Below are 21,318 nucleotides of genomic sequence, written 5' to 3' on the forward strand. Positions count from 1 at the left end.
TAGCATCCGTTATTATATAAGTTTACACGTATGAAAGTATAAAAATAGCACCTTTCGCATGCACAGTCATCAAAAGTTACAAAATTATTCTACTCTTATAAGTAGAAAAGGCAATGTAAACTTATGTTAAGAACATTAATTGGCAGACTTTATGTTAAAAAAAATTGACAAGGCAATTAAATAATGATACCTTGCAAGAAAAAAAAAATTCACGTAGAATTTAACTTTGGGCCCGCGGATACAGGAAATGAGCTGTGGATTGATGAGCAAAATTAAGAATAAGGATCCTTAACGATAAATTAGACCAAGGATTCTTCGAACATGTTAACATATTTCGATATAGTAGTTCTTGTGAATATACCGTAGTAACAATTTCTCCAACTAAGGCGTTGAATATTCCGCATGAACACCAAATTTATATTCGAGACGCATTAGGCACCCTAAAAAATGAATAACGAAGGTACAGCGGATGAGACCTGAAAGCATAGAACATGCACACCTTATACGTATCTACCTCATATCTAAAGCTATGGGAATTAGTGAAAAAACACTAGAGATGCTACCAGGTTCTAGTAAACTATGGCACTCACATATTGATTTAATCTATGAATAATCTAGAGGGTTTTCCAGATAATGATCACCAACGGACACTGTGTTCTTCCCCCTGGCGCACTTAAGTGAAAGGTACATACGGAGGTCGTAATAAATGCGCGTATAAATGGTCCTCTGAAGAAAAGACGCAAGAACTTTAAATACAATATCAACATGAAATAAAACTTAATACCAAGATAATTCACGCAAAATTCCTGCAAAACAGTATACTTTTCCAAATATCGGCACCACATGGCAACTTATGGCAAGTCAGTAATTTGCATTTTTACATTGCGCACTGATGGGAGGTAAGGTATGTATAAGTGATATGAAAATCTGCTCCATTACATTACTATTCTATGGCTAATTAGATACATATAACAGCAAATCGAAAAATATCAGATTTTATTTCTTATATATTGTTTTTTTTTTCAATGGAACTATGTAGCTGGTATTGTAGATATGATGACTTCAATAAAACCATGCAGCGTTTCAAGTCAATAAAAGGTGATGAGGTGATGAGCGCAAGTTGAATGAGCATAAATACCGGATATTTCAGGCCTGGCCCGAGGCTTAACACTGAATACTACGAGTCGCAATACTAGACGTCTCTGACATTTACTGAAAAAAATATATATATATTGAGTAATCTCTTAAGGAATACTGATTTGTTTCACGGCATTACGCGGGCAAATGCGTACCTATTACTGATAAGACACCATTACCCTTAAGATATCGGCTACGTACGTAGTTTGCCATGCATAAACACGTAGTTTGCATATTAAACGTAGTTTTCTATGCATAAACAAGTGTTCGGCAGGTACAATCGTAAATTTGAGCAACACGAGTACAGGAAAACATCAACGACGTCCTTTGAAAATATAACTAATTCCTGATTATGTAGCTGCAGCGACGTAAGATACCTAAGAAAATGGAAAGCACACAAAAACATGGCAATGACAGCCAAACTAACTATACCAAAAGAAAAAAAACGTATAGCCCTTGGACACGCGAGATACAACAAAGATGCCGTTGTTGTGTCCTGTTCATACTCCATTAGCTGTACATTAAGCAAGCCTGAAAAATATCATGATACTTTTAGCCACATTCCCTACATCCTACGAGAAAAACCTGTTATAACCACAGCATGAAGGCAGTAGTAGTTAAGTGACATTCAAAAATATGCGCATACCACTCGATGGAGATTAAATAGGTGTTTTCCTGATAACATTCCTACAATTCTCCTTGAATGATAATTAGAAGACCAACTTGTTCACTAGTTACGATGCTCATTGATAACAATTATGATCATGAACAAGACTGAGATAATGGTTTATCCTAATTCGAAAATGAAACTTAGAACAATACCACATCTGTTGTTTCTACAATGCAGAACTGAAGATGACCTGAGTAGAGCAAAAATTTTATGGGCATAACCGAAGATTTTATAGGCTTAACTGAAAATGTTATGGACAGACTAAAATATGGTATTGTTATTACGCTAAGCGTGATGAATAAAGCAGGAAAAGTGAGTATTGTCTAAGGAAGAAATTAAAGGTACAGAAATACTAACAAAAAAAGACAGTATCAGTAGCGATGAAGAAAAAAAAATGACTAGACGTTCACACAATAACAGGATCGTTAGTAAATATGTATAAGTGCTCACATAACAGTGACAAATAACTACAAATATTTGCGCGTACAATGCTTAGAACACCAAAAAATTTTCATTACGTTTAAAGCAGTTTTTTTAATTAAAAAGTATTCCTCTATTAATAAGAATACCTTGATGCACAGACAAGATTTCATCTAAGGACAGCAAACACTGAAACTAAATACCTATAATAAATCAAGAAAATAACATTTATTGTTAGCCAACAAAATGAATAATTAAAGTATACAATAATATTTCCAGTGAGATATCTAATACTTTCAGTATATTCCCCAAATATTAGTGTCAATAATTATTGTTTTAGCTGCTACTCAGTAATAGTGTGACTCTCAGAGCTGCCATAATAAATACAAATGAGTGATTGTAGTTGGGGCATCTATCATGGATATTTAGACAGAACAAAATCACTCGGAGAGTAAAAAACATTCATGCAATCTCAATAGTAAAAACTCTTACTTTCTTTGAAATAATTATACAAATAATTATGAATGTAGCAGTGAGACGACAAAACTGTGGCCAGTGCGGTGCATCAAAGAGGCAACAAAATATGAAAAAACTAAATTAACACATCTTTGTTCTACACAAGTGTGTAAAATAATTATCCGTATTAGCATCTAGAAAATTATCACGTACCGTACCACTTTAATTAATAGCTAATGTGATATTGATTTAATGAACTAGGTATAGTTGGACAAAAGCCAGTACAAGAGACAAACAATAACGATAGGGAGGATATGACACAAGGATGGATAAGAATAGAAATAATAAGAATAGAAATAAGAATAGAAATAATTGCAAGGTTGGGTTATGAAGATGTACAAACTGGTCATGCAGATGTTCCACATAAGCAGACAAATAATAAAAAATTATACTATTTGTTAGTGCAACCGATAATTCTAGATCAGATTTTGATCACATGGAGATATTTAAAAATAAATATCATATTATAAACACTCAATTTGCGTACCAATATACATTGGTACGTAATACATTCATCAGTATTTTTGTATACAGGCAGAATAGGAACGCTAGATTGTTGAAGAATTCCCGCACATCCAATAAGAAAGGAAGAATATACAATAATAAAGGAAGAATATGCAATAATAAAGGAAGAATATACAATAATAAAGGAAGAATATTCAAGTTTTAGTGCAAATAACAGGTGTTGAACAGAAACTATCCTCGAGAAATACGCTGTTGCGAAGAATCTACGTTGCTGAACTTGAGAACTTTTGGCATATAAAATCTTGTTCACAGAAGATTCCATAATGTCCAATAAAGTGTTGAGAGTGAAGACAATATCACAGTCTAACCTGAGTAGTTTGGCACACATGACTGGTAATCTATACGACATACGGTACCTATACTGAGAAACTAATACTTAGAACCTGGAACTAAGGAATCATAAGATTATATTAGAGTTGGAAAGGTAATAGTAAAATCATAATTGGACCCACCATATGATGTTCAAAATTGGAATTATTGGAACTATTAACATCTCACTTAACAGTAGCATGTTTCTACTTAGATTGAACAAATTGAAGTTAGATTATATTCCCTCAGAAATGCTAGAACGAGTAGTTACATATTAAAGAAAACATCAAATTAAATGAAAATTCAAATTCAGCATATTCATTTGAAAGCCTTTGCCCTACATATAAATAAGCGCTTCAATTAATTTAGCAAGGCTGTGAGAAGAAATCTACTTCCTGCAGGATCTGTTTATGATGCAAAAAAATGATTATGTTGGAACCTAACCTATGGTAATACTGATTTGGATAAAACTCGGTGTATAACAGTGAGTGATGGTATGTTCAATGCAAAAAAGAAAAAAAAACAGTCAACCAGGGTTCCAAGATGGCCTAAAAAATGGCCAAGTCCGCAAATAAAAAGGCCAAAAAAGGCATATTACTCAATGTATACTGGTATTTTGTAGGTTACAGTGTAAAAATTCCATTTCTTTTTTTTTTTTGCAGTTTTTAACTTTGATTAAGGAGTGCCCCCTATCATAAATTTTAGTGGGCTGGGCCATTGCAATTGAAAAAATAGATGTGGAATTTGTCAGGAAAAAAACTGTGTGGCAACAGATTTTGACATTTTGACAGATTTGTCAAAATTAAATATCTCCATTATGACATTTTGACAGATTTGTCAAAATGTAAGAAAGACTTTCATTATATTTGGCATATTATAGAATATGCGCTAAAAATCAAAGAAAGTATCCTGAGCCAGAAGTAAAACCTGAATAATATCAACTGAGATTCAAGAAATCTTGAATTTATAATGAAGAATGTAATTGCATTCCATAGCTCAACAAACAATAAAAAATTCTGTAGATACCTTTTTGTGCACAAATAATTCCAGCAATTCTACCAGTTACAGGAAAAATGTCATCAACTGTAAGTATGAAATGCCATCAAGGAACTACCTAAATTAACATATGGAGGAACCAAAGTACTTATTTTTTGTATAAAATGAATAAAAAATATGAAAAGGAGACAAAAGATCAGAGGCTATTTACAATCAAGGTTCTCTTAACACATATATACCCTTTATCCCCCAACCAGAGAGCACCATTTTGGCAATTCAGACATCCTTGCATCAAATTTAAAATCAACTATAAGTTGAACCAGCACAAGTTAATATGGCGTATAGTAAGTGGATCAACAATTTAATCTCAATAAATATGAGAGACGATTCCATGAAGAACAATTGAGTATTTTAATCCAAAACTGAGGAAAAAATCTCAGCTCCTTGTCTTGTTCAAACAAAATTTCTGAGCAAGAATTTGTAACTGAAAATACATGATGAACAAAGTAATGAACAAGAAAAGAATGCTCAACAGTTTGGGTATATTGCAAGTTCAAGGTTGTGCAGATATAGGTCAAATTAATGATAAAATGATGGAAATAAATATTTATAATTAATTTTACTTTTATGCAAGATTTCATGCTCTAGATTTCTGTGCTAAGGAACTGTACTTCTGTTTGATAATGATGCTAATGAGAAGTGTTGATGAGAACTATAAATGAACCAGAATTGCTCCACCCTTGCTGGATATCTCATGCTTGAGGTTTCTCTGTTGCAGGATGTTCAGAACCATTGGTTTGAGTGCTGAGACTCCTTGATTACTGTGCATTCCTCTACCAGTGACTATTTTCACCATTTTTGCTGAAGTTTGGGAGTTGCTGGTATGGTGCGCACCATGAACTCTAGGCAGCACAGAGGCGCCACCAACCATGGTTCCAGTGCTGCTGTGGGCACGCAGGAAGTTCCGTGTGATTTCTCTCGCCTCATTTACAGCTAATCGGTGCAGATCTAATGTTGGTATGCCATCTTCAAAAGAAAATAGATCGCTGGAAGTGAGGTCTGCATGTTTGAAGTGAAATATATCAGATGGAGAAGGGATGGAAGGTGGTGCTGTTGGCTGTACCGGCTCAAAGTGATGTCCATCTTTAAGGGCAACTGCTGCTTCCAAATCAACATCATCAGAGACGTGATGGAACTGAGCAGTCCTGAAATCAATAAAAACCTTGATAACGCATATATAAATTTGAAAATCATGAAAAATATAAGTTATTACATTTCAGTTACAATTTCACTGTTTTAGAAGGAAATTAAATATTACAAATTCAATTTGAGTTGTCTCTTTTTTTGACAAGTAACTGAGACAAATTTTAGTTTTCAAATTCAGAAGCAATACAGTTAATTATTTTTTTAAAATCATATTTGAATAAATGCTGGTTTATAAATTTAGTACATTTTCAGTGCATTTTTTAAAATACAATTGAAAGAAATTTTTATTAAAATGACTGCCCATAATCTTGAGGTTTTCATGACTGCTTACCTTCTCTTGCAGATGCAGCAGTCATACTCAGAGTAGAAGTAGAAGCAAAGTGCAAGGATGAAAATCCCCACAAGAATCACAGCTGTTAAAAGAGATCATTTTGAAACTGCAATGCAGTGCAGTATGAATAAAAAAGTACTGGCAACATACAATAGTATCACTCCAAAAAATGTACATCATGTTTCAACTTTTCATTCACTAATGCTACTAATCAACAAAAATAGTATTCATAGATTTTATTTTATAGCTATGAAAAATACGACTTCTGTTAATGGCTCAAAAATTGACTTCAGTGAATTTAGAGCTTCAAAATTCATTTGCAGCACAGATAGTAAATATATAAAAATAGATATTTCCTTCACCTGACTGGAAAAAAATATTTTTGGTCAAAAGAAATATTACATGCATGGATCTTTCCCAAAGCCAATAAAAATTGAGTTGGCATTTATGCCATTTAGCAGATATTGCACATGCTGTGTAACAAAAATGGTATGATGCTGATGAAGGATATCAATTGAAGCATATGCTTCAGAAATAAAATACTGCAATTGGATGTTTAGATGATACTAGAAAGTGTTTGTTCAATAGGGTTCATAAAATAGCTTTTTAATCGAGGCTGGCAACCAAGTGTTGCAGCAAATTATAGGTCATCAACATTAGAAGAACTATGAAGATTAACATTAAAAAATAAACTTTCATGTAAAATACACAGTTTTCTTTAAAATTCAGGTGTTTGAAAATATTTACTTTCCCAGCCATAAATAGAGTTTTCCTGTCATTTTTTGACTTTGTATGCATAATATTTCCATAAAAATAAATATATGTTTGTTAAAATACATTGATAATAAAACTTTAAATTTGACCATGACTGAGATTTCAAGTTTATCCAAGTATCAAACTATGTGACTAAGGTTAGGAGCATAATTATTCTAGTAATAGCCTCAAATTTTCTTATCATGCTAACATTAGGGTATTAAACATGGAAATTCACCTATGAATAAATTTCAGGATTGGAATTTTCCTACTTGTTTCTGAAAAGTGAAAACTTGTGGCTCCATCATGATGAATTTTTAAGATGATTGGAATCTTGCAGCCTGATCATGCACTTTTGTTAACAATTAGATAGGAGGTTTTTCATTTGGCGGAAATCTTGCAGTTCCAGAAATGGAGGGAAACCTCTAGTCGCTGCCCTAAAGGTACAGGTTGATGTTTTCCACGCTTGTGAAGTTGTGAACAATCAATACAAAAACACTTATGCTTGTAGATAATCTTACTTTTGTGATCCAAGCAAAAAAATTGACAGAATGTACCTATATAAATTAGAAAATTGGTAAAAGCAATAAGTGATAGAGGAGACAAAAATGCCCTGCTTAGTGGGTTAGTTAGTGCTTGGGGTAAATTTTACCAAGTTCTATTGCTCTTGCTTAATTTTTTTGGTTATAATAAAGCAAAATAACAAACTTTTGCATAATACTTTTTTAAAGATAACCTGCAGAATAATTATTTTTAGCTTAATTTTTGAAAAATTTTGTCTGATATTCCAGGTTGGCCTTGGCCCACACTCAGGATGATGTATGTTTTCGGTGAATTTTCCCGCATATTTTCACTTTTTTTAAGCTATTGCTGTGCACAGTTGGCGCAATGTAATGAAAATTGATTATCTTCGCACACGTGTTTGCGCAATCCCGGCCATCTTTATTTTAGAAGAAATTTTCTCCAGTCATATGGCAACACTGAACACCGTCTGTTTACATTTCGTATGTATAACAGCCGCAGTTTACGATTACCGTACATTCCGTATAATGTTTGCGAAGTGCAAACCGCGATTTTTTAATCAAACAAAAATTTATGACATTCGAGCCGCGAGATTTCATACCTACTGAAATTATATGATATTAGAGCCGCGAGATTTCATACCTACTGAAATTATATGATATTAGAGCCGCGATATTTCAGACAAAATAGGACTTTTCCAGACTAGGCCCATAGGAGATTCCTATTTTCTGAATGGTAAAACATAACATATTTTTCTTTTAGTTTTTAGAAATGCAGATTTGCACTACCAGAGGAGTGAGAGGAATGGCAGAGGTATTTTAGATCTCTTCTGATCTTTCTCTTATATAATTTATAATAAAACTGAAAGATTGAGTTCTGAAATTAGAAGTCTATGCAAAAAAATAGACAACTTTAAAGCCATTCGATTTAATAAACGTTTAACATTAAAAGTCTTGCATTTAGACAGCCAGAATACAGAGCACTGAGCCTGAGAGAAGATGCTGTGAGACAAAGTCGAGCCTTTAGTCGGCAAAGAGTCAAACTGTCAAAGACTGTGTACCTATCCATTTCTGAAAATCGTCAATCACAGCACTGAATCACTCGATCATAAATGATGAATTCCACCTTAACTGAACGGCCATTCATAATTTCAATATTAATTACCAGCCTTTGTTTGATTGCATAGAGACGACCAACAAAATAATCATTATACTTACAAGGTATCCAGATGAATTGTAACATTCCGTTCAAAATTCAGACTAATCTGTGACAGATTCAGATTCAGACCTACAACACGTACTAAAACCGACGTTTGGCGTCGACTGAGTTGTTGACATAAATGCTAAACAAAATCGGAAGAAGTCGGAAAACGGATGAAATTACAAAAATCCGATGAGAAATTCAACTGGGATACAAAATAGATGGTACACACAAAAAATAGGGTTTCACTGATGTGCTTCTCCCGATCTTCTCTTGTTATATTTGCTACATAATCTTGTCACTCGCCTGTTCGTACCCACATTTTTCAAGAATTACATAGGCAAATACAAGTGGAAGCTTAAAAGCATTTTAAGCTAAATACAGCCTAAACGTAGCTACATACAGGGTCCACCAAAAAAACCTCCCTGATTTCAATAAGCTTCTGCAAATCATACGACACATACAAAACAATTTATTTTATTTTTGAATATCCTATTTGATGCCATTGTACATCATTTAGTGCACTTTACTTGGTTTGGAAACTTATGTTCGATAAATGATGTCCCCCATTGTTAAGACATTCACGAAGTCTTTCCCTGAAGTGCCCATAGTTTTTCGTGTAACTTTCCCTTGGAATAGCTGCCACTTTCTGCCTAATGGCATGTTTTAGTTCTTGCAGATTTCTGGGACGATATTTGTACACTTCAGCCTTCAGGTAGCCTCACAGAAAAAAATCACAAGGTGATAGGTCGGGTGACCGTGGGGGCCAGGAAATGTCTCAATTGCAGCGTTGAAACTCGGAATGTTGATTTCTCTTTCTCGAAATAAGTTCGGAGAGCTGCCCGCTTGCAGCGTGGCTCTAGCATCAATGAAGAGTGTGGTGTGTGTTAAAAGTGTCCATAGTTAAACTTGAAAACATCAATCATATCATCTCTAAAGCTGCGACCTCGATCAATCATATCACCTCTGATTCGCTAAACTCAGGAGCCTTAGAGCTAAGACAATCTTCATGCTCTAGTTTAACTGTGTCTCTTTGTGGCTGAAGATCACACTGATATTTCGTTGTCGAAGTTAGGTCGAATTATGTTTTTGAACAGTGGTTGCAATATGACCATTTGATGAAAAGCGTTCTAGCAGGAACAATGATGTAGCGGAGCTGGCTTTACTTTTTACCGTTACAGAGCGATCTGGAAGTCAAAGAATTAAAGGATTGGAAAACCCGTAAGTTTAACAGTCAGTGTCAGATGAGTGTGTCCCTGCAAGCTTAGCTTTTGAATGACGCGTGTCTGGGCTCGTCAGAAGTTCTCTGGGATTTCGCGCTCCTTGGGGATTGTTCCTGAGCGCCCGACCACTGAGCTCGCGATGTCTGACTGCAGGTCTCAGTTGTGGGGTCAAGTTATTATGTAGGTAGGATTCCTTACATTTGCCTTCTCTGTCTCTCACGTGCGGGCGGCCGACGTCCCGTGTAAGCGACCTCTTGTTCGAGTGTCTTAGTTTCTGTTGCTTTGCACCTGTCCCTCCTTGCCACCTGTCCCTCCTTGTCACTTCGTCTCTCTGAGATGCTAACGCTGCTTCTTTTCGCTTCAGCGGGCTGGGTATCTGAGACCTTCCGCCCCTTGTGGGTGATGATTAATTTGATATTCTGAGTGTTTGAGGCCTTCCGCCTAGCTGGAGTCAGTCCTCAGGTTGCTAGGAAAGCCAACCAACCTGACGGAAACTCAGGTTGGTTCCGTCAGTCCTCGGGTTGCTCTGGAAAACTATTTTCTTCTGCTTGATTCTCATTGTCACGCCTTCACACCTTCACAAAACCATCCGCCCCCTTTACTCCTCTTAATCCTTGCTACTGCCTATCTGATTGCTTGGTAAACTCCCTCTGTAAAAACATATATTTGTTGGGCTGGAGCGCTCTCGAGAATGGTGCCCACAGGGAGCTAACTGAGTTATATATGATGGCTCATCCTAATGGCGCCACACATTCCATCGCCACTATCAAGCCTGTCTCATTGAAAATTTGTTATTTCATTCATATAGAAATTTATATTTGACCTCAGCTCTCCCCTGAAATCCTTTGTAGCACGCGACGGTGATAATACTATCCCTGAAGCTCACTTTAAATTTGAAATGAGATTGCTAAAGCCCTGCACATGTACAGACGATGCCGCTGGGCCATCAATATTGCTCATCAATCCTTTCTAGCTGCTCGCTGATTTTTTGGCGTCAGTCTCAGGCGCACTTAATTGGTGATCGGGCTTGTAGATCATATCCATATTGTAGATCATAGGTCTCGAACACGCGCCTCGTAGCTCTAATCTTAACCGTCCGGTCACCTTGCCGATTTAGACCAGAACTGTCACTGGAAGTAGGGCTAAAACCCGCAACTCACTGCTTCAACTTCGGTGTCCTGAACCTAAACCACTCGGCCATACTGCCGTCAAAATATTGGATTCCTTGTCGTACAACTAAATGATACATCAAAAGTGGGTCAAGTGAAGACTTGGGACTAACCGCTTTTCCCTCCGTGTTAAAGATGTTTTTGAGGAAGTTCGGTCATGTACGGTTAGTAGCTTACATCACTTTCATGCGTAAACCCGTTCGTACTAAAATAGATCAAATAAACACTCTCATGCAGGAAAAAATTCCTACACAATTTAAATTTTAAACAGCCCAAATCAGAATTGCAGGTGAATGGTCAGTGTCAAAATGTTTCCCCGATCTATTACCTCTTCCAGAGCGATAATACCATCTACCCTACACATTAAAGATCGACAACTCCAGCAGGACTTAATCAACGTGATTCTGGCTTGCCCGAATCCGGATAATTTGCTAAACCCTGATAGAAAAAGTACCATTAGGTACCATGATATTAAAAAAATTCTCCAAACCTTAAATTGTAAAGTGTCATCGAGCATATTCAAGGAAAAATGAGTTCAAAATCAAAATAATCACAATTCTAAAATTCAATTACCATGATGGTAATTTTTATAAAATTTATAAATTAGAGCAGGTAAACGGAATTTTCAACATTGCAACAAACAAAAAAAAAACAAGAAACAATGTTAAATCTTCCTAAAAAGTAATTTTTAACAATATATCAAGCGTCTTTACGAACGATGCAGGAGCTATGGATCATTTTCTCCCGCACTGAACCCACGATACAAGCAGAAGCATCGAAAAACAATATATACACCTTAAATGCGATACAAATATATTTGCAATAACTTGTACATAAAAATACTTTTTGCAGATCATAGACATGTATAAAAAATCTACATATGAACCCTTTAGTTTTTCTTCTTTAATCTATTCTCAGATACAAATGAAATTATAATTACCATTCATACAGTTCAAATCAATCTGTGTAATCTGTCTTTCTATTTAGACGGTCTGTACGTTTTCTCGATGTCCTCTAAACTTTTAGCGAGAGTTTCAGGAATGAATATTGTTCCCACAACTGCCATGATGATTCCATCGGCAGCATAGATCCAAAAAGTTCCATGTGAGCCTATTTTATCCACCATAAATGGGTACAGATAAGATACTAGGAAAGCCCCCGAAAAGAAAAATACATAAATAATGGGAACGCCTACCGACCTTATTGCTGTAGGCAACAACTCTGCCCGTAAGAGTATCAAGGCAGGTTCAGCGATGCATGTAAAGAAAATGAAAACCCCCATTGAAGCTAAAGGGAGCCACTGAATCTGCGTGAGTACGACATTCATTACTTTCAAGTAGAAGTAAAGTCCCATGACGCTCATGGCTAAGCTAGACAGAACTAGGGAGCTTATCAACAAAGAGCGTCTCCCTATCTTATCAGCCAAGGATATGTACGCAAGAACTCCTAGGACCCGCACAGCTCCTACTATGATGGTACTTGTATACCCGTCGATGTTGCTCTGGGCTGACTGGAAAATAGTCACCGAGAAAACAATCATGGAAAAGTTTCCACAAAACTGATAAGCAAAAAACATGAATATAAGAACAGACATTATCTTTAACACCGGACGCTTTCGAAGTACCTTCAATTGTTCTGCGATGCTGGTAGTTTTGCTCGTAACTCGAAGTTGTTCACTAATATCCTCGAGTTCTACATCAACCGCGTAATTTTTCCCTCTGTAGAACTTAAGGGATTGTCTGGCTTCGGGGAATCTGGACCTTGTGGCTAACCAACGAGGAGAGTTCGGCAAGAATATCAAAAATAAAAACGGAATTATGGTTGTGGTTGCACCACAGACCATGGCTGTTTGCCGCCATGACAATCCGCTGCTGCCAACAACGTAGACGAAGAGGAAACCTAACTGACGAAGAAGGTCTACCAACCCAGTAAGTCGTCCTCGCACTGAGGTGTGGGAGATTTCTGCCACATAATTCGCTGATGGTCCTCCGTAAATTCCGGAAACAAATCCCAAAAGGATTCTTGCTACCTGGAGGAGCCAAACCGATGGTGTGAATGCCAACAGAAACCAGCCAACTGCAGCCAGAGGTAGAGCCACCAGGAGTGTTATTCTTTGTCCAAGGAATATCATAAGAGGACCACTGGTGACACTGCCAGCCATCGCGCCAATGTTCATCAAACTGCCTGAAATGCGTAATGCAATAATTTTTAATGGTGATGTTGTTTTAAACAATATTAATAATAAAATTTTTCTAGTTAATCAATTGCTTTGGACAAAAAGTCGCCATAAGACTCAGGAAAGCTCATTCTCATTCGTTTTTTCAGTAAGAACAAAGACTCGCACGAGTAGCAACATCCGTAAAGAAACTCCTAAATGATTGATTTTCCGTGTCAAAAAGGTGGTAGTAGTGAGTTTGTAAATACGCAAATGATACATAGTCAATAATTGAGGTTGAACAAAAGCCTACGTTCAAGAGAGGGCACGTTATTAGTTGAGGTTGAACTGATGGATACGTGCTGAGGAGGGCACGTTATTGATTGAGGTTGAACTGAAGGATACGTGTTGAGGAAGACGCGTTGTCAATTGAGGTTGAACAGAAGGATACGTGCTGAGGAGGGCAGGTTATTGATTGAGGTTGAACAGAAGGATACGTACTAAAGAGGGCCGCTTGTTCTGCAGAGAGGACCAGGTCCGATGAGTTGCTATTCGTCATCTCGGGCAAGACTACACCCGACAGTCCAACGATGGCTCCGAGAGCGAAGTGAATCAGGGACCCCGCGATGGCCCCGGCAACCTGTGCTTCAAGAGTGCAAATTATGTACATTAATTACTGGCAATACTGTTTACATTGAATTAATTATAAAACTGCAAGATTGGATGCATGGCCGCGACAGCCCCGTAGCCTGTGTGTCAAGAGTGCAAATTATGTAAATCAATTATTGGCAATACTGTTTACATTGAATTAATTATAAAGCTGCAATATTGGATGCAAGGCCATGACAGCCCCATAGCCTGTGTGTCAGGAGTGCAAAAGATGCATGAAAAAAGGAAGTACGCTTTATTATGGATATTAAGTACAAAAGTGCAACAAAATTGGATGCAGGCCAACAGAAGAAACCATGCAGTTTCTATAACCTGTGAGTCGAGAGTACAAAATATGGTATCAAAATTAATGATAGTAATATGCTTTATTATGGGTATTAGGCATAAAGAGACCACAAAATTGAACGAAGAGCTGCAACGGGCCCAGTAAACTATGTGTCGAGACTGCAAAATATGTTTATCAATGATAAACAATAAACTTAACAATGAATTGATTACAATGATGCAACCAAATTGAAAGCTGGACGACGATGGCCTCAGCAACCTTTAATTGTGTCATTAGTGCTAAATGTGTATATAAAAATACGCAATACGCCTTATTATGGATGTAAATTACAAAGATGCTATAAAAATGGATGCCCCTGGCAAAATTGAATGCTGGGCCGCAATGGATCCGGAAGCATTGGATTCATGAGTGCAAACTATGTATCTAAAATATAGGGAATTCACTTTATGGATTAATACGAATATGAAACAAAAATGGACTAGGGAGCAAACCACTGTTCGTTGTACTAACGTTAGTTCTGATGGAGTAAATGGAAATTATAAATTATCGGACTCTTTGTCTATCGTTGTGTAATATTATAAAAGATTCAAATATTGCCTGTAATTGAAAGAACAGAGTTTATTTTTAAACAAACAATCTTGTTTTTGATTAGTTTACACTTGGGAATCTCACAAAATAAAAAACCACCTCGCGTGTGATAATTCAAGCGTATAGCTACCGTGACCCAGACAGCACGCGTTAGCTTCTGGTGATCAGGGAGGGAAGTGATACTCTGAAGGTCAGATCTCAATTACGTACAATTAGAGTTTCTGACGTACAATAAGAATTACTGGATTAGTTTGAATGAATCAAGGCCAGAAACTGTAATTCTTTGGTGAATTACAAAACAAACTCAAATTTGTATATTAAGTGTTTTTTATCCACACCAGGTTTATTTTGCTTATTTGAATGCATTTAATATCTCAATTAATGTTGACATTTCTCTAATAATTTTCACTCAAGCAATTTTTCCATGATACGTTATGCATTACAACTTTAGATTGAATAATCTACAATATTACTAGGCTCGTTTTAAGTCTGGTGAAATTTCAGTACCGACAGAAAAGTATTTAAAGTGGAGACATAAAATTGGGTTTTTGAGCCTAGAATAAACTGTTACTCTATATCAGTTATACTTGTGTTTCTTTTGCGTGAGTATAAATTACTGGCCTTCACTGTAGAGAAACTTAGCTTCTTGTTTTATTTTCTATTTTTTTGGCAGGTGTCTACAGTGAAGTGTCTTTAATCTAAGCATCCCTCAGACTAAACGAAAATTCACACTTGTCGCAAATCAATGTTTTCATCTCAGGTATGAACGATCGAGGCCAAATAAATCAGCAAAAAACATAATCATCGTCTGCCAAGAGCGGAGAATTACAGTCCGTCAGTCGCGGCAATCAAATTTTGGATTGAGCAAACATAATAATTGAAATAATAAAACATTAATTGAAACAGCTACTTTTAGTGTCATGACACTAAAGTGTAATATATAGTGCATTGTAATGCAATTTAATGTAATTGTTGTAATGTCATTTTAATGGCTTAAGTGTCATTACAACGGCTGCGTAAATAGGTTTATTTGGACTTATTTATGTTTGTCACTTCCATAACTGTTATCTATATTAATAATAATCATGAATATTACTTAATTTTAGTAGAATTGAAGATGAATTAGAAGCATCACATTACGCGGTATTTAAACTCTGTTGTGCTTAGGATAGAAGCCTTTCGGGAACTTATCACCAATATGCAAGCAAATAACATTTAACTAGTTGTTCTCAGCTAAAAAATTGGCTCCTTTATCTCAATTTACGATACGAACGTGTTACGCTTTGAGACGTGAATACCTTCCATGAACACGACATTTTCAGCTTTTTGTTGTATTTTATATTATGGATAAATGCGCTGCTGCTAACTTTTTCAGCATTGTTCACCTCGCAGTTTGATGAAATGTAACAAGTCTGCGCTTGGAGAACAACAGCGTAATTAATTAAGGCGTAGAGAGCTATGAATCGCGTACATTTTTACGCACAACAAAACTGCGTCAAGAATTCATTAGCGAAAGTAAAATAAATGCAATTGTGAGGTCGCTTGTATAGAGCCAGCGATTGATGCATGGTCAAGGCTGCGACAGTCGCATTTTTCAAAAGGCTGTGGTTTCTCCTTAGCAAGGAAGCGTTCAACTTTCCGGAAAGAAAATAACATATGAGTAATGATTTTGTGTCGGAAACATTCAATTCGCTCCAAAGCTAAACGGCCTTGAGGATATATGTAAATTATGATTAACAAGGCGGATTCATACTTGCCTACGATGCTCTCCATATGTGCCGTTTCTGTTATTTGTATAAGTAAAAGCCACCCTACTTTAATTGTAATGTTGCATAATCGAAAGCAATGCATTAAATCTGTACTAAAAGTCTCATTAAATTGACGGAAAATTTCAATAAATATTATATATAATACGTAAATGTATTTGGTAAAAACACTGTAACAAAAGTTTTAAAAGAGGATTAATGCACGGACAGTAACGCGAGTAGAGATTTTCTGTCTATATATTTTCGAGGTGGTAATTCTACGTTTTTAAAAGCATGTTGTGAAGAAACTATCATCAAATCTGATGACGTAACACTGGTTGTAGACTACACTCGTGTTTACACCATTAGCTACGTGCGTAATACTCACGAAAGTACTAACAATTATGAAACTAAAAAGCAAACATTATTGTCATCATTATTTAAGTCAAACTTTTTATAAAAAATTCCACAGCCGTACAAGTTTGTACAAATAACATTTCTACACAGCCGTTAGCAGCTTTGAAAATGTTCGCAGCTTCAGAAATGGTCTCTCCTTATATGGCATTTACGCAGAGCGACTAGGGATGTCATGACTGGCAGAAATTATCGGCCAAGGTTTCCCTCGCTTTTTACGACAGATTAGCTCTTTTCAACTTGCTCTGTAAAGTCTTAATCTAAAAGAACCTGCGCAGATCAGCATGGAATTTTTTAACTCTTGGTGATCCCATCAAAAGAAGATGACCAGGCAGAATTAAAATAATTATCGCGTTGCAAGAAATGATCTGAATTTTCTATACAGAGATCACAATGGCGATCGTTCGTTGTTGCTGGATTAGAGCACACGAACCTGCTGGTGTTGCACGCAAGTTTAAACCATTTACACACATTATTTCAATTCCGAAACTAAGAAAATATATTTAAAAGAATAATGATGGTCACGCACCTGATTTTGTAGTGCAGGCTCCGCCTGAGGCTCTGGTGGTGGGGTTGGAACAATAGAATTTAGTGAAGCTTCCTGCACTGTGGTCGCCCTGCCAGCGATGATCCTGTCGTCACCGGTGTGGCTTTTGCTTGCGTTGATGGACGTGTTGTTGATGTCATTGGTGTGGTTTGTTATGACTTTGTTAATTGTGTTATTAGTGGTGTTAATAATGACGTTGCTGGTGCTGATACTAGTGGAATTGGCGGTGTCAATACTGGAGCTACTACTGCCATTATTAGGGTTATTGATGGTCTTACTACAGTTGCGGCTGGTGTTATGGTCGTCAATAAAAGAATGGTTGTCATAGCTCGCTGTCGTTCGGCTCGTAGCGTTCTCTAGTTTATGATAATGGTCAGTAATTATTATATTATTAATGAAATTATCTATAGTCTGGTTAATATCATGAGTGATGATGACATTTTCAGTGTTACTGGTATCTTTACCGTGGAATTCATGTCTATAAATGTTACTGGAATTTTCAGGATATTTTTCCATACTATGCAGATTCGGATCAATGTTATTAATGGTATTAGTGTTAATGACTTTGTCTGTTTTCTGGTGACAGTAACTTTTACTGGATTTGGTAGTCGTTGCATGGTCGCAGTTGTCATGATTAATACAGTTCACTTTCAATTCGATGCCACAAATGTCACAGATGAAATTCCCGTCATTCCCACACTCGCTTGTCTCGTTATTAGAAGCATTGCTCGTGGCACAATTTTCTTCGCTTTTGAAATTCGAGACGCTGATTACGGCCTGTCTTTCCGACATATTTTTGATCGATGCTAATGTGTGTATAGTTGGTCTAGAAAACGTTCAGTCACTTTTTCATTATTTATGTCAATCATTCACCTATTCCATTTATGAACATTTTTATTAGTAGCTATACCTACAGAAAGAAAAAAAACATAATTTGGCGTGTTGCATATTAAGAATGGCAAACGATCTCCGGAAAAACTGAAATGGGAAACAGAGAAAAATTTAGCTAATGCATGATGAAACAAATGTCGATTACATAAATGGAGGTTTTATTGGAGTACATCACAATACAATGTTGAAGTGAATATCAATAGTTTACTGCACAATACAAGAAGCAATTCATACATTATTCACTAAAATCAGAAAAATACACTCGATCATTCAGAAAAGTATTTTCCATTTCTCAATGACATTTCACACGGGCATCATGTGCATAAAATTTTACATTTAATATTCAGCATTATTATTGAAATAAATTTGTATGTATTTATTGATAGGGTAACATGGGGCTGAGGGCCCACCCCTTTTGCAAACTAAATTTTTGATAAAATTTTAATTGATACGAGGTGGTTCTTTGTTTTGTTTAAACTAACAACTAATGAGGAATGTATGATGGAATTACACGCCTATAGAGTTCTATTCAATTTTTAATGAAAAAATATTTGTAAAAAGAGTCAAAATGCACCCATTGCCCCACCCCTGGGGCAATGGGCCCCATGGACTTGGGGCAAGGCGCCCACCCCTGGTCACTTTTCCCCAATTGCATATTTTTTGTTTTTATAAATAATAAAACAACACTTCGCAGTTTAAAATAAGAAAAATGCAATAAAAATATATCACATTAATTCATTTATTGACAACTTAAAAATAACATCCTTAACTTAAAAAATATATATTATTGGCTTCAAAAATCTATCATTGACGTGAAAAAATATTTCATTGACATAAAAATATATATCCTTGACTTGAAAAATATATCCATGCCATAAAAAAATTCGTCCATGACATGAAAAAATGTATACTTGACTAGAAAAAAATATGTTTACGTGAGCAGAAAAAACTTCGTTCCAGTTTCCTCCATAATCCAGATATTATGTGCAGGGAATTCGTACTTAATTGTGATTTCAGCCAACACCGTAAAAACTCATCAACTTTTAGCTCATTGGTGTTGGCTGAAATCAACTTTTGGCAAGGCAAGAGTCAATATCTCGATAAGGGGTCATAAATACGCATAACTAGAAACTAAACCTGCTGCCTTGAGGCGGCAAATCAAAAAAATCGTACAAATGAAGTATAATTTGTAATTCAAAAAGCTAGTCATAGTTTTGAAGAGCTCATTGAGACACATCTCATGCTGTATAACACAAGACTTCACCATGGGCGCTTTGCCCCGTGACACGCGTGGGCCCGCTGCCCCACTAGGTATCATTTCAATTTATATCGTGTCAACATTTTATATTTAAAAGCTAATAATCTAAACTTGAACTCAAAATTATCCCTATAAATAATACTTTCAAAATATAATTCACAGTACTTTCAAAAGCATCATATAGAGTGATCGAAAACAGTTTTATTTAGCAGAAAAAAAAACTTTTATCCGGGCTAAAACAGCTATTCACAAATAACTTAATAACGCAAACCCTTAGCAAAACGTAAATCCGTGCACTTCATCCCAGTGAAACTGTCGACCGGCGGTAGAGAACACGGACCAATATCTGCCATACTTAGCGAGAAACCCGCTATGGGCCCATGACCCGCAGTGGGCTCGCTGTCCCATGTTACCCTATTAAGTAATTGCCCTAGAACTTTTATTGCATGGGGGGCTTCAGAAAGTAATATATATTAAATATCCTTCTCAAATGTTTCAAGTGCCAGTGCTAGTTATTTTTATTTTGCTCAAGTTCGCAAATTTATTTATGTTAAAAAACATAGAACAACTATACCGTCTATACCTGTCATCAAACTATTCCTGGAAAGTTCAAGTCGATGCCGAACAAAAATATTGAAGAATTTCAACATTTGTGTTGGTAAGTATTTACAAAATTAAATACACGAACAGCATTTAAATAACATTACAACATAGAATTTTGTGAATTTTAAATCACAGATCCAATTTTTTCCGCGAAGTTTTGACAAAAACTTTACTGACTTTTAAAAACACTGCTATTGAATGCAGTACTTTAGCTATAATTGTTTTGAAAGATTAGTGAAATCACTTTTTTCAGATTCAGTGAACACGCTTGAGTATTTTGAGAAAATTCTATTAGGAGAATTTGTACGCTCATTCACACGTGTGACGACGGGAAGTTCTCAGTGAATCGTTGAGCTCGAGAAGAAAAAATCGAAACGGCATTTCAAGTTCAGCAGCGGATTTGGTTCAGAAAAAATGCGAGTACATAAAAAAGGCCATTTTGTGGACGGAGGGTAACCTTCCTGTGACTTTGAGACTCTTTTTTAAGAAGGGTTCTTGTTCCCCTTTTGTGCGGTGGCCGGTCGTAAGTTTTTTAGATGATGAAGTTCTAGGAAGCGCTTAACGAAATATGAACCATGTATTGGAAATTCTGCTGAATATATTTTTAATGAGTTTAAATGTGATGGCGTTATTTCGTGTAGTTTATCAAGTTGGCATGTTTCTTCATTATCACAGTCTTCTGCACGTATTATATAATCAACAAAAAACTCACATCACGCACATGGCCTTTAGTGATATACTACCACCAAAATTTATATTTTTTATAAATAAAATTATCATTGTATGACCAGTAATGTTTTAATTATAACAACAATAAAAAATGTGTGGGAAAGCATTTTATTCTTTATTGAAGTTATTGTAGATAAATTATGTCGCTTACTCGTTGTGAAAGTGAAAAGTTCGAACAAGTTTTCATATGGTTTTGCAAACTTTAGATAACCAATAAAAATTATAACTTGAATCAGTACCACCATAAAACGTAATTTTAGTCATGGCTGGAGGCGGATCACATTTAGCACGTCTTACCTGGAACGCTGCCACAACAACTCTGACGTCAGAGGCTCGAAGGTCCCCGCTTATATAGGCAGCGCTTGCCTCCGATGATTGCATTACGATTCCAGGAGCTGCTCGTTCCTGTTCTTTGTCTGGCAGCTCAAACAGGCTTGGGTTGAAGGTGATCCTTCA

The 21,318-nt window shown here is 36.1% G+C and overlaps 2 protein-coding genes across 2 annotated transcripts; both read right to left on the reverse strand.

Annotated features, from left to right (window-relative positions):
• Positions 1-4,282: 4,282 nt before the first annotated feature.
• On the reverse strand, positions 4,283-8,722 carry LOC108670801. Its single transcript, XM_018158296.2, has 3 exons — positions 8,603-8,722; positions 6,111-6,192; positions 4,283-5,778 (listed from the first exon to the last, which is right to left on the reverse strand). Exons 1-3 carry the CDS (start codon positions 8,625-8,627, stop codon positions 5,286-5,288), a joined length of 600 nt encoding a protein of 199 aa, XP_018013785.1. The 5' UTR covers positions 8,628-8,722; the 3' UTR covers positions 4,283-5,285.
• A 2,921-nt stretch (positions 8,723-11,643) lies between these two features.
• Positions 11,644-21,243, reverse strand: LOC108670802 (facilitated trehalose transporter Tret1-2 homolog). Its single transcript, XM_018158297.2, has 4 exons — positions 21,160-21,243; positions 17,364-17,466; positions 13,634-13,777; positions 11,644-13,161 (listed from the first exon to the last, which is right to left on the reverse strand). Exons 1-4 carry the CDS (start codon positions 21,241-21,243, stop codon positions 11,957-11,959), a joined length of 1,536 nt encoding a protein of 511 aa, XP_018013786.2. The 3' UTR covers positions 11,644-11,956.
• Positions 21,244-21,318: the final 75 nt, after the last annotated feature.

The sequence above is a fragment of the Hyalella azteca genome, unplaced genomic scaffold (genome assembly GCF_000764305.2).
Source record: "Hyalella azteca isolate HAZT.00-mixed unplaced genomic scaffold, Hazt_2.0.2 contig7684, whole genome shotgun sequence".
NCBI classification, from domain to species: Eukaryota; Metazoa; Arthropoda; class Malacostraca; order Amphipoda; family Hyalellidae; genus Hyalella; species Hyalella azteca.

Coding starts and splice junctions, on each gene's coding strand:
- LOC108670802 (XM_018158297.2), bottom strand. CDS start 21,243: ATGCAATCATCGGAGGCAAGCGCTGCCTATATAAGCGGGGACCTTCGA. Junction 17,467..21,159: donor TTGTTGTGGCAGCGTTCCAG/GTAAGACGTGCT, acceptor CGGTGACGACAG/GATCATCGCTGGCAGGGCGA. Junction 13,162..13,633: donor AGAACAAGCGGCCCTCTTTA/GTACGTATCCTT, acceptor TACGCATTTCAG/GCAGTTTGATGAACATTGGC.
- LOC108670801 (XM_018158296.2), bottom strand. CDS start 8,627: ATGTTACAATTCATCTGGATACCTT. Junction 6,193..8,602: donor ACAATTCATCTGGATACCTT/GTAAGTATAATG, acceptor CTCTTTTAACAG/CTGTGATTCTTGTGGGGATT. Junction 5,779..6,110: donor TGCTGCATCTGCAAGAGAAG/GTAAGCAGTCAT, acceptor TATTGATTTCAG/GACTGCTCAGTTCCATCACG.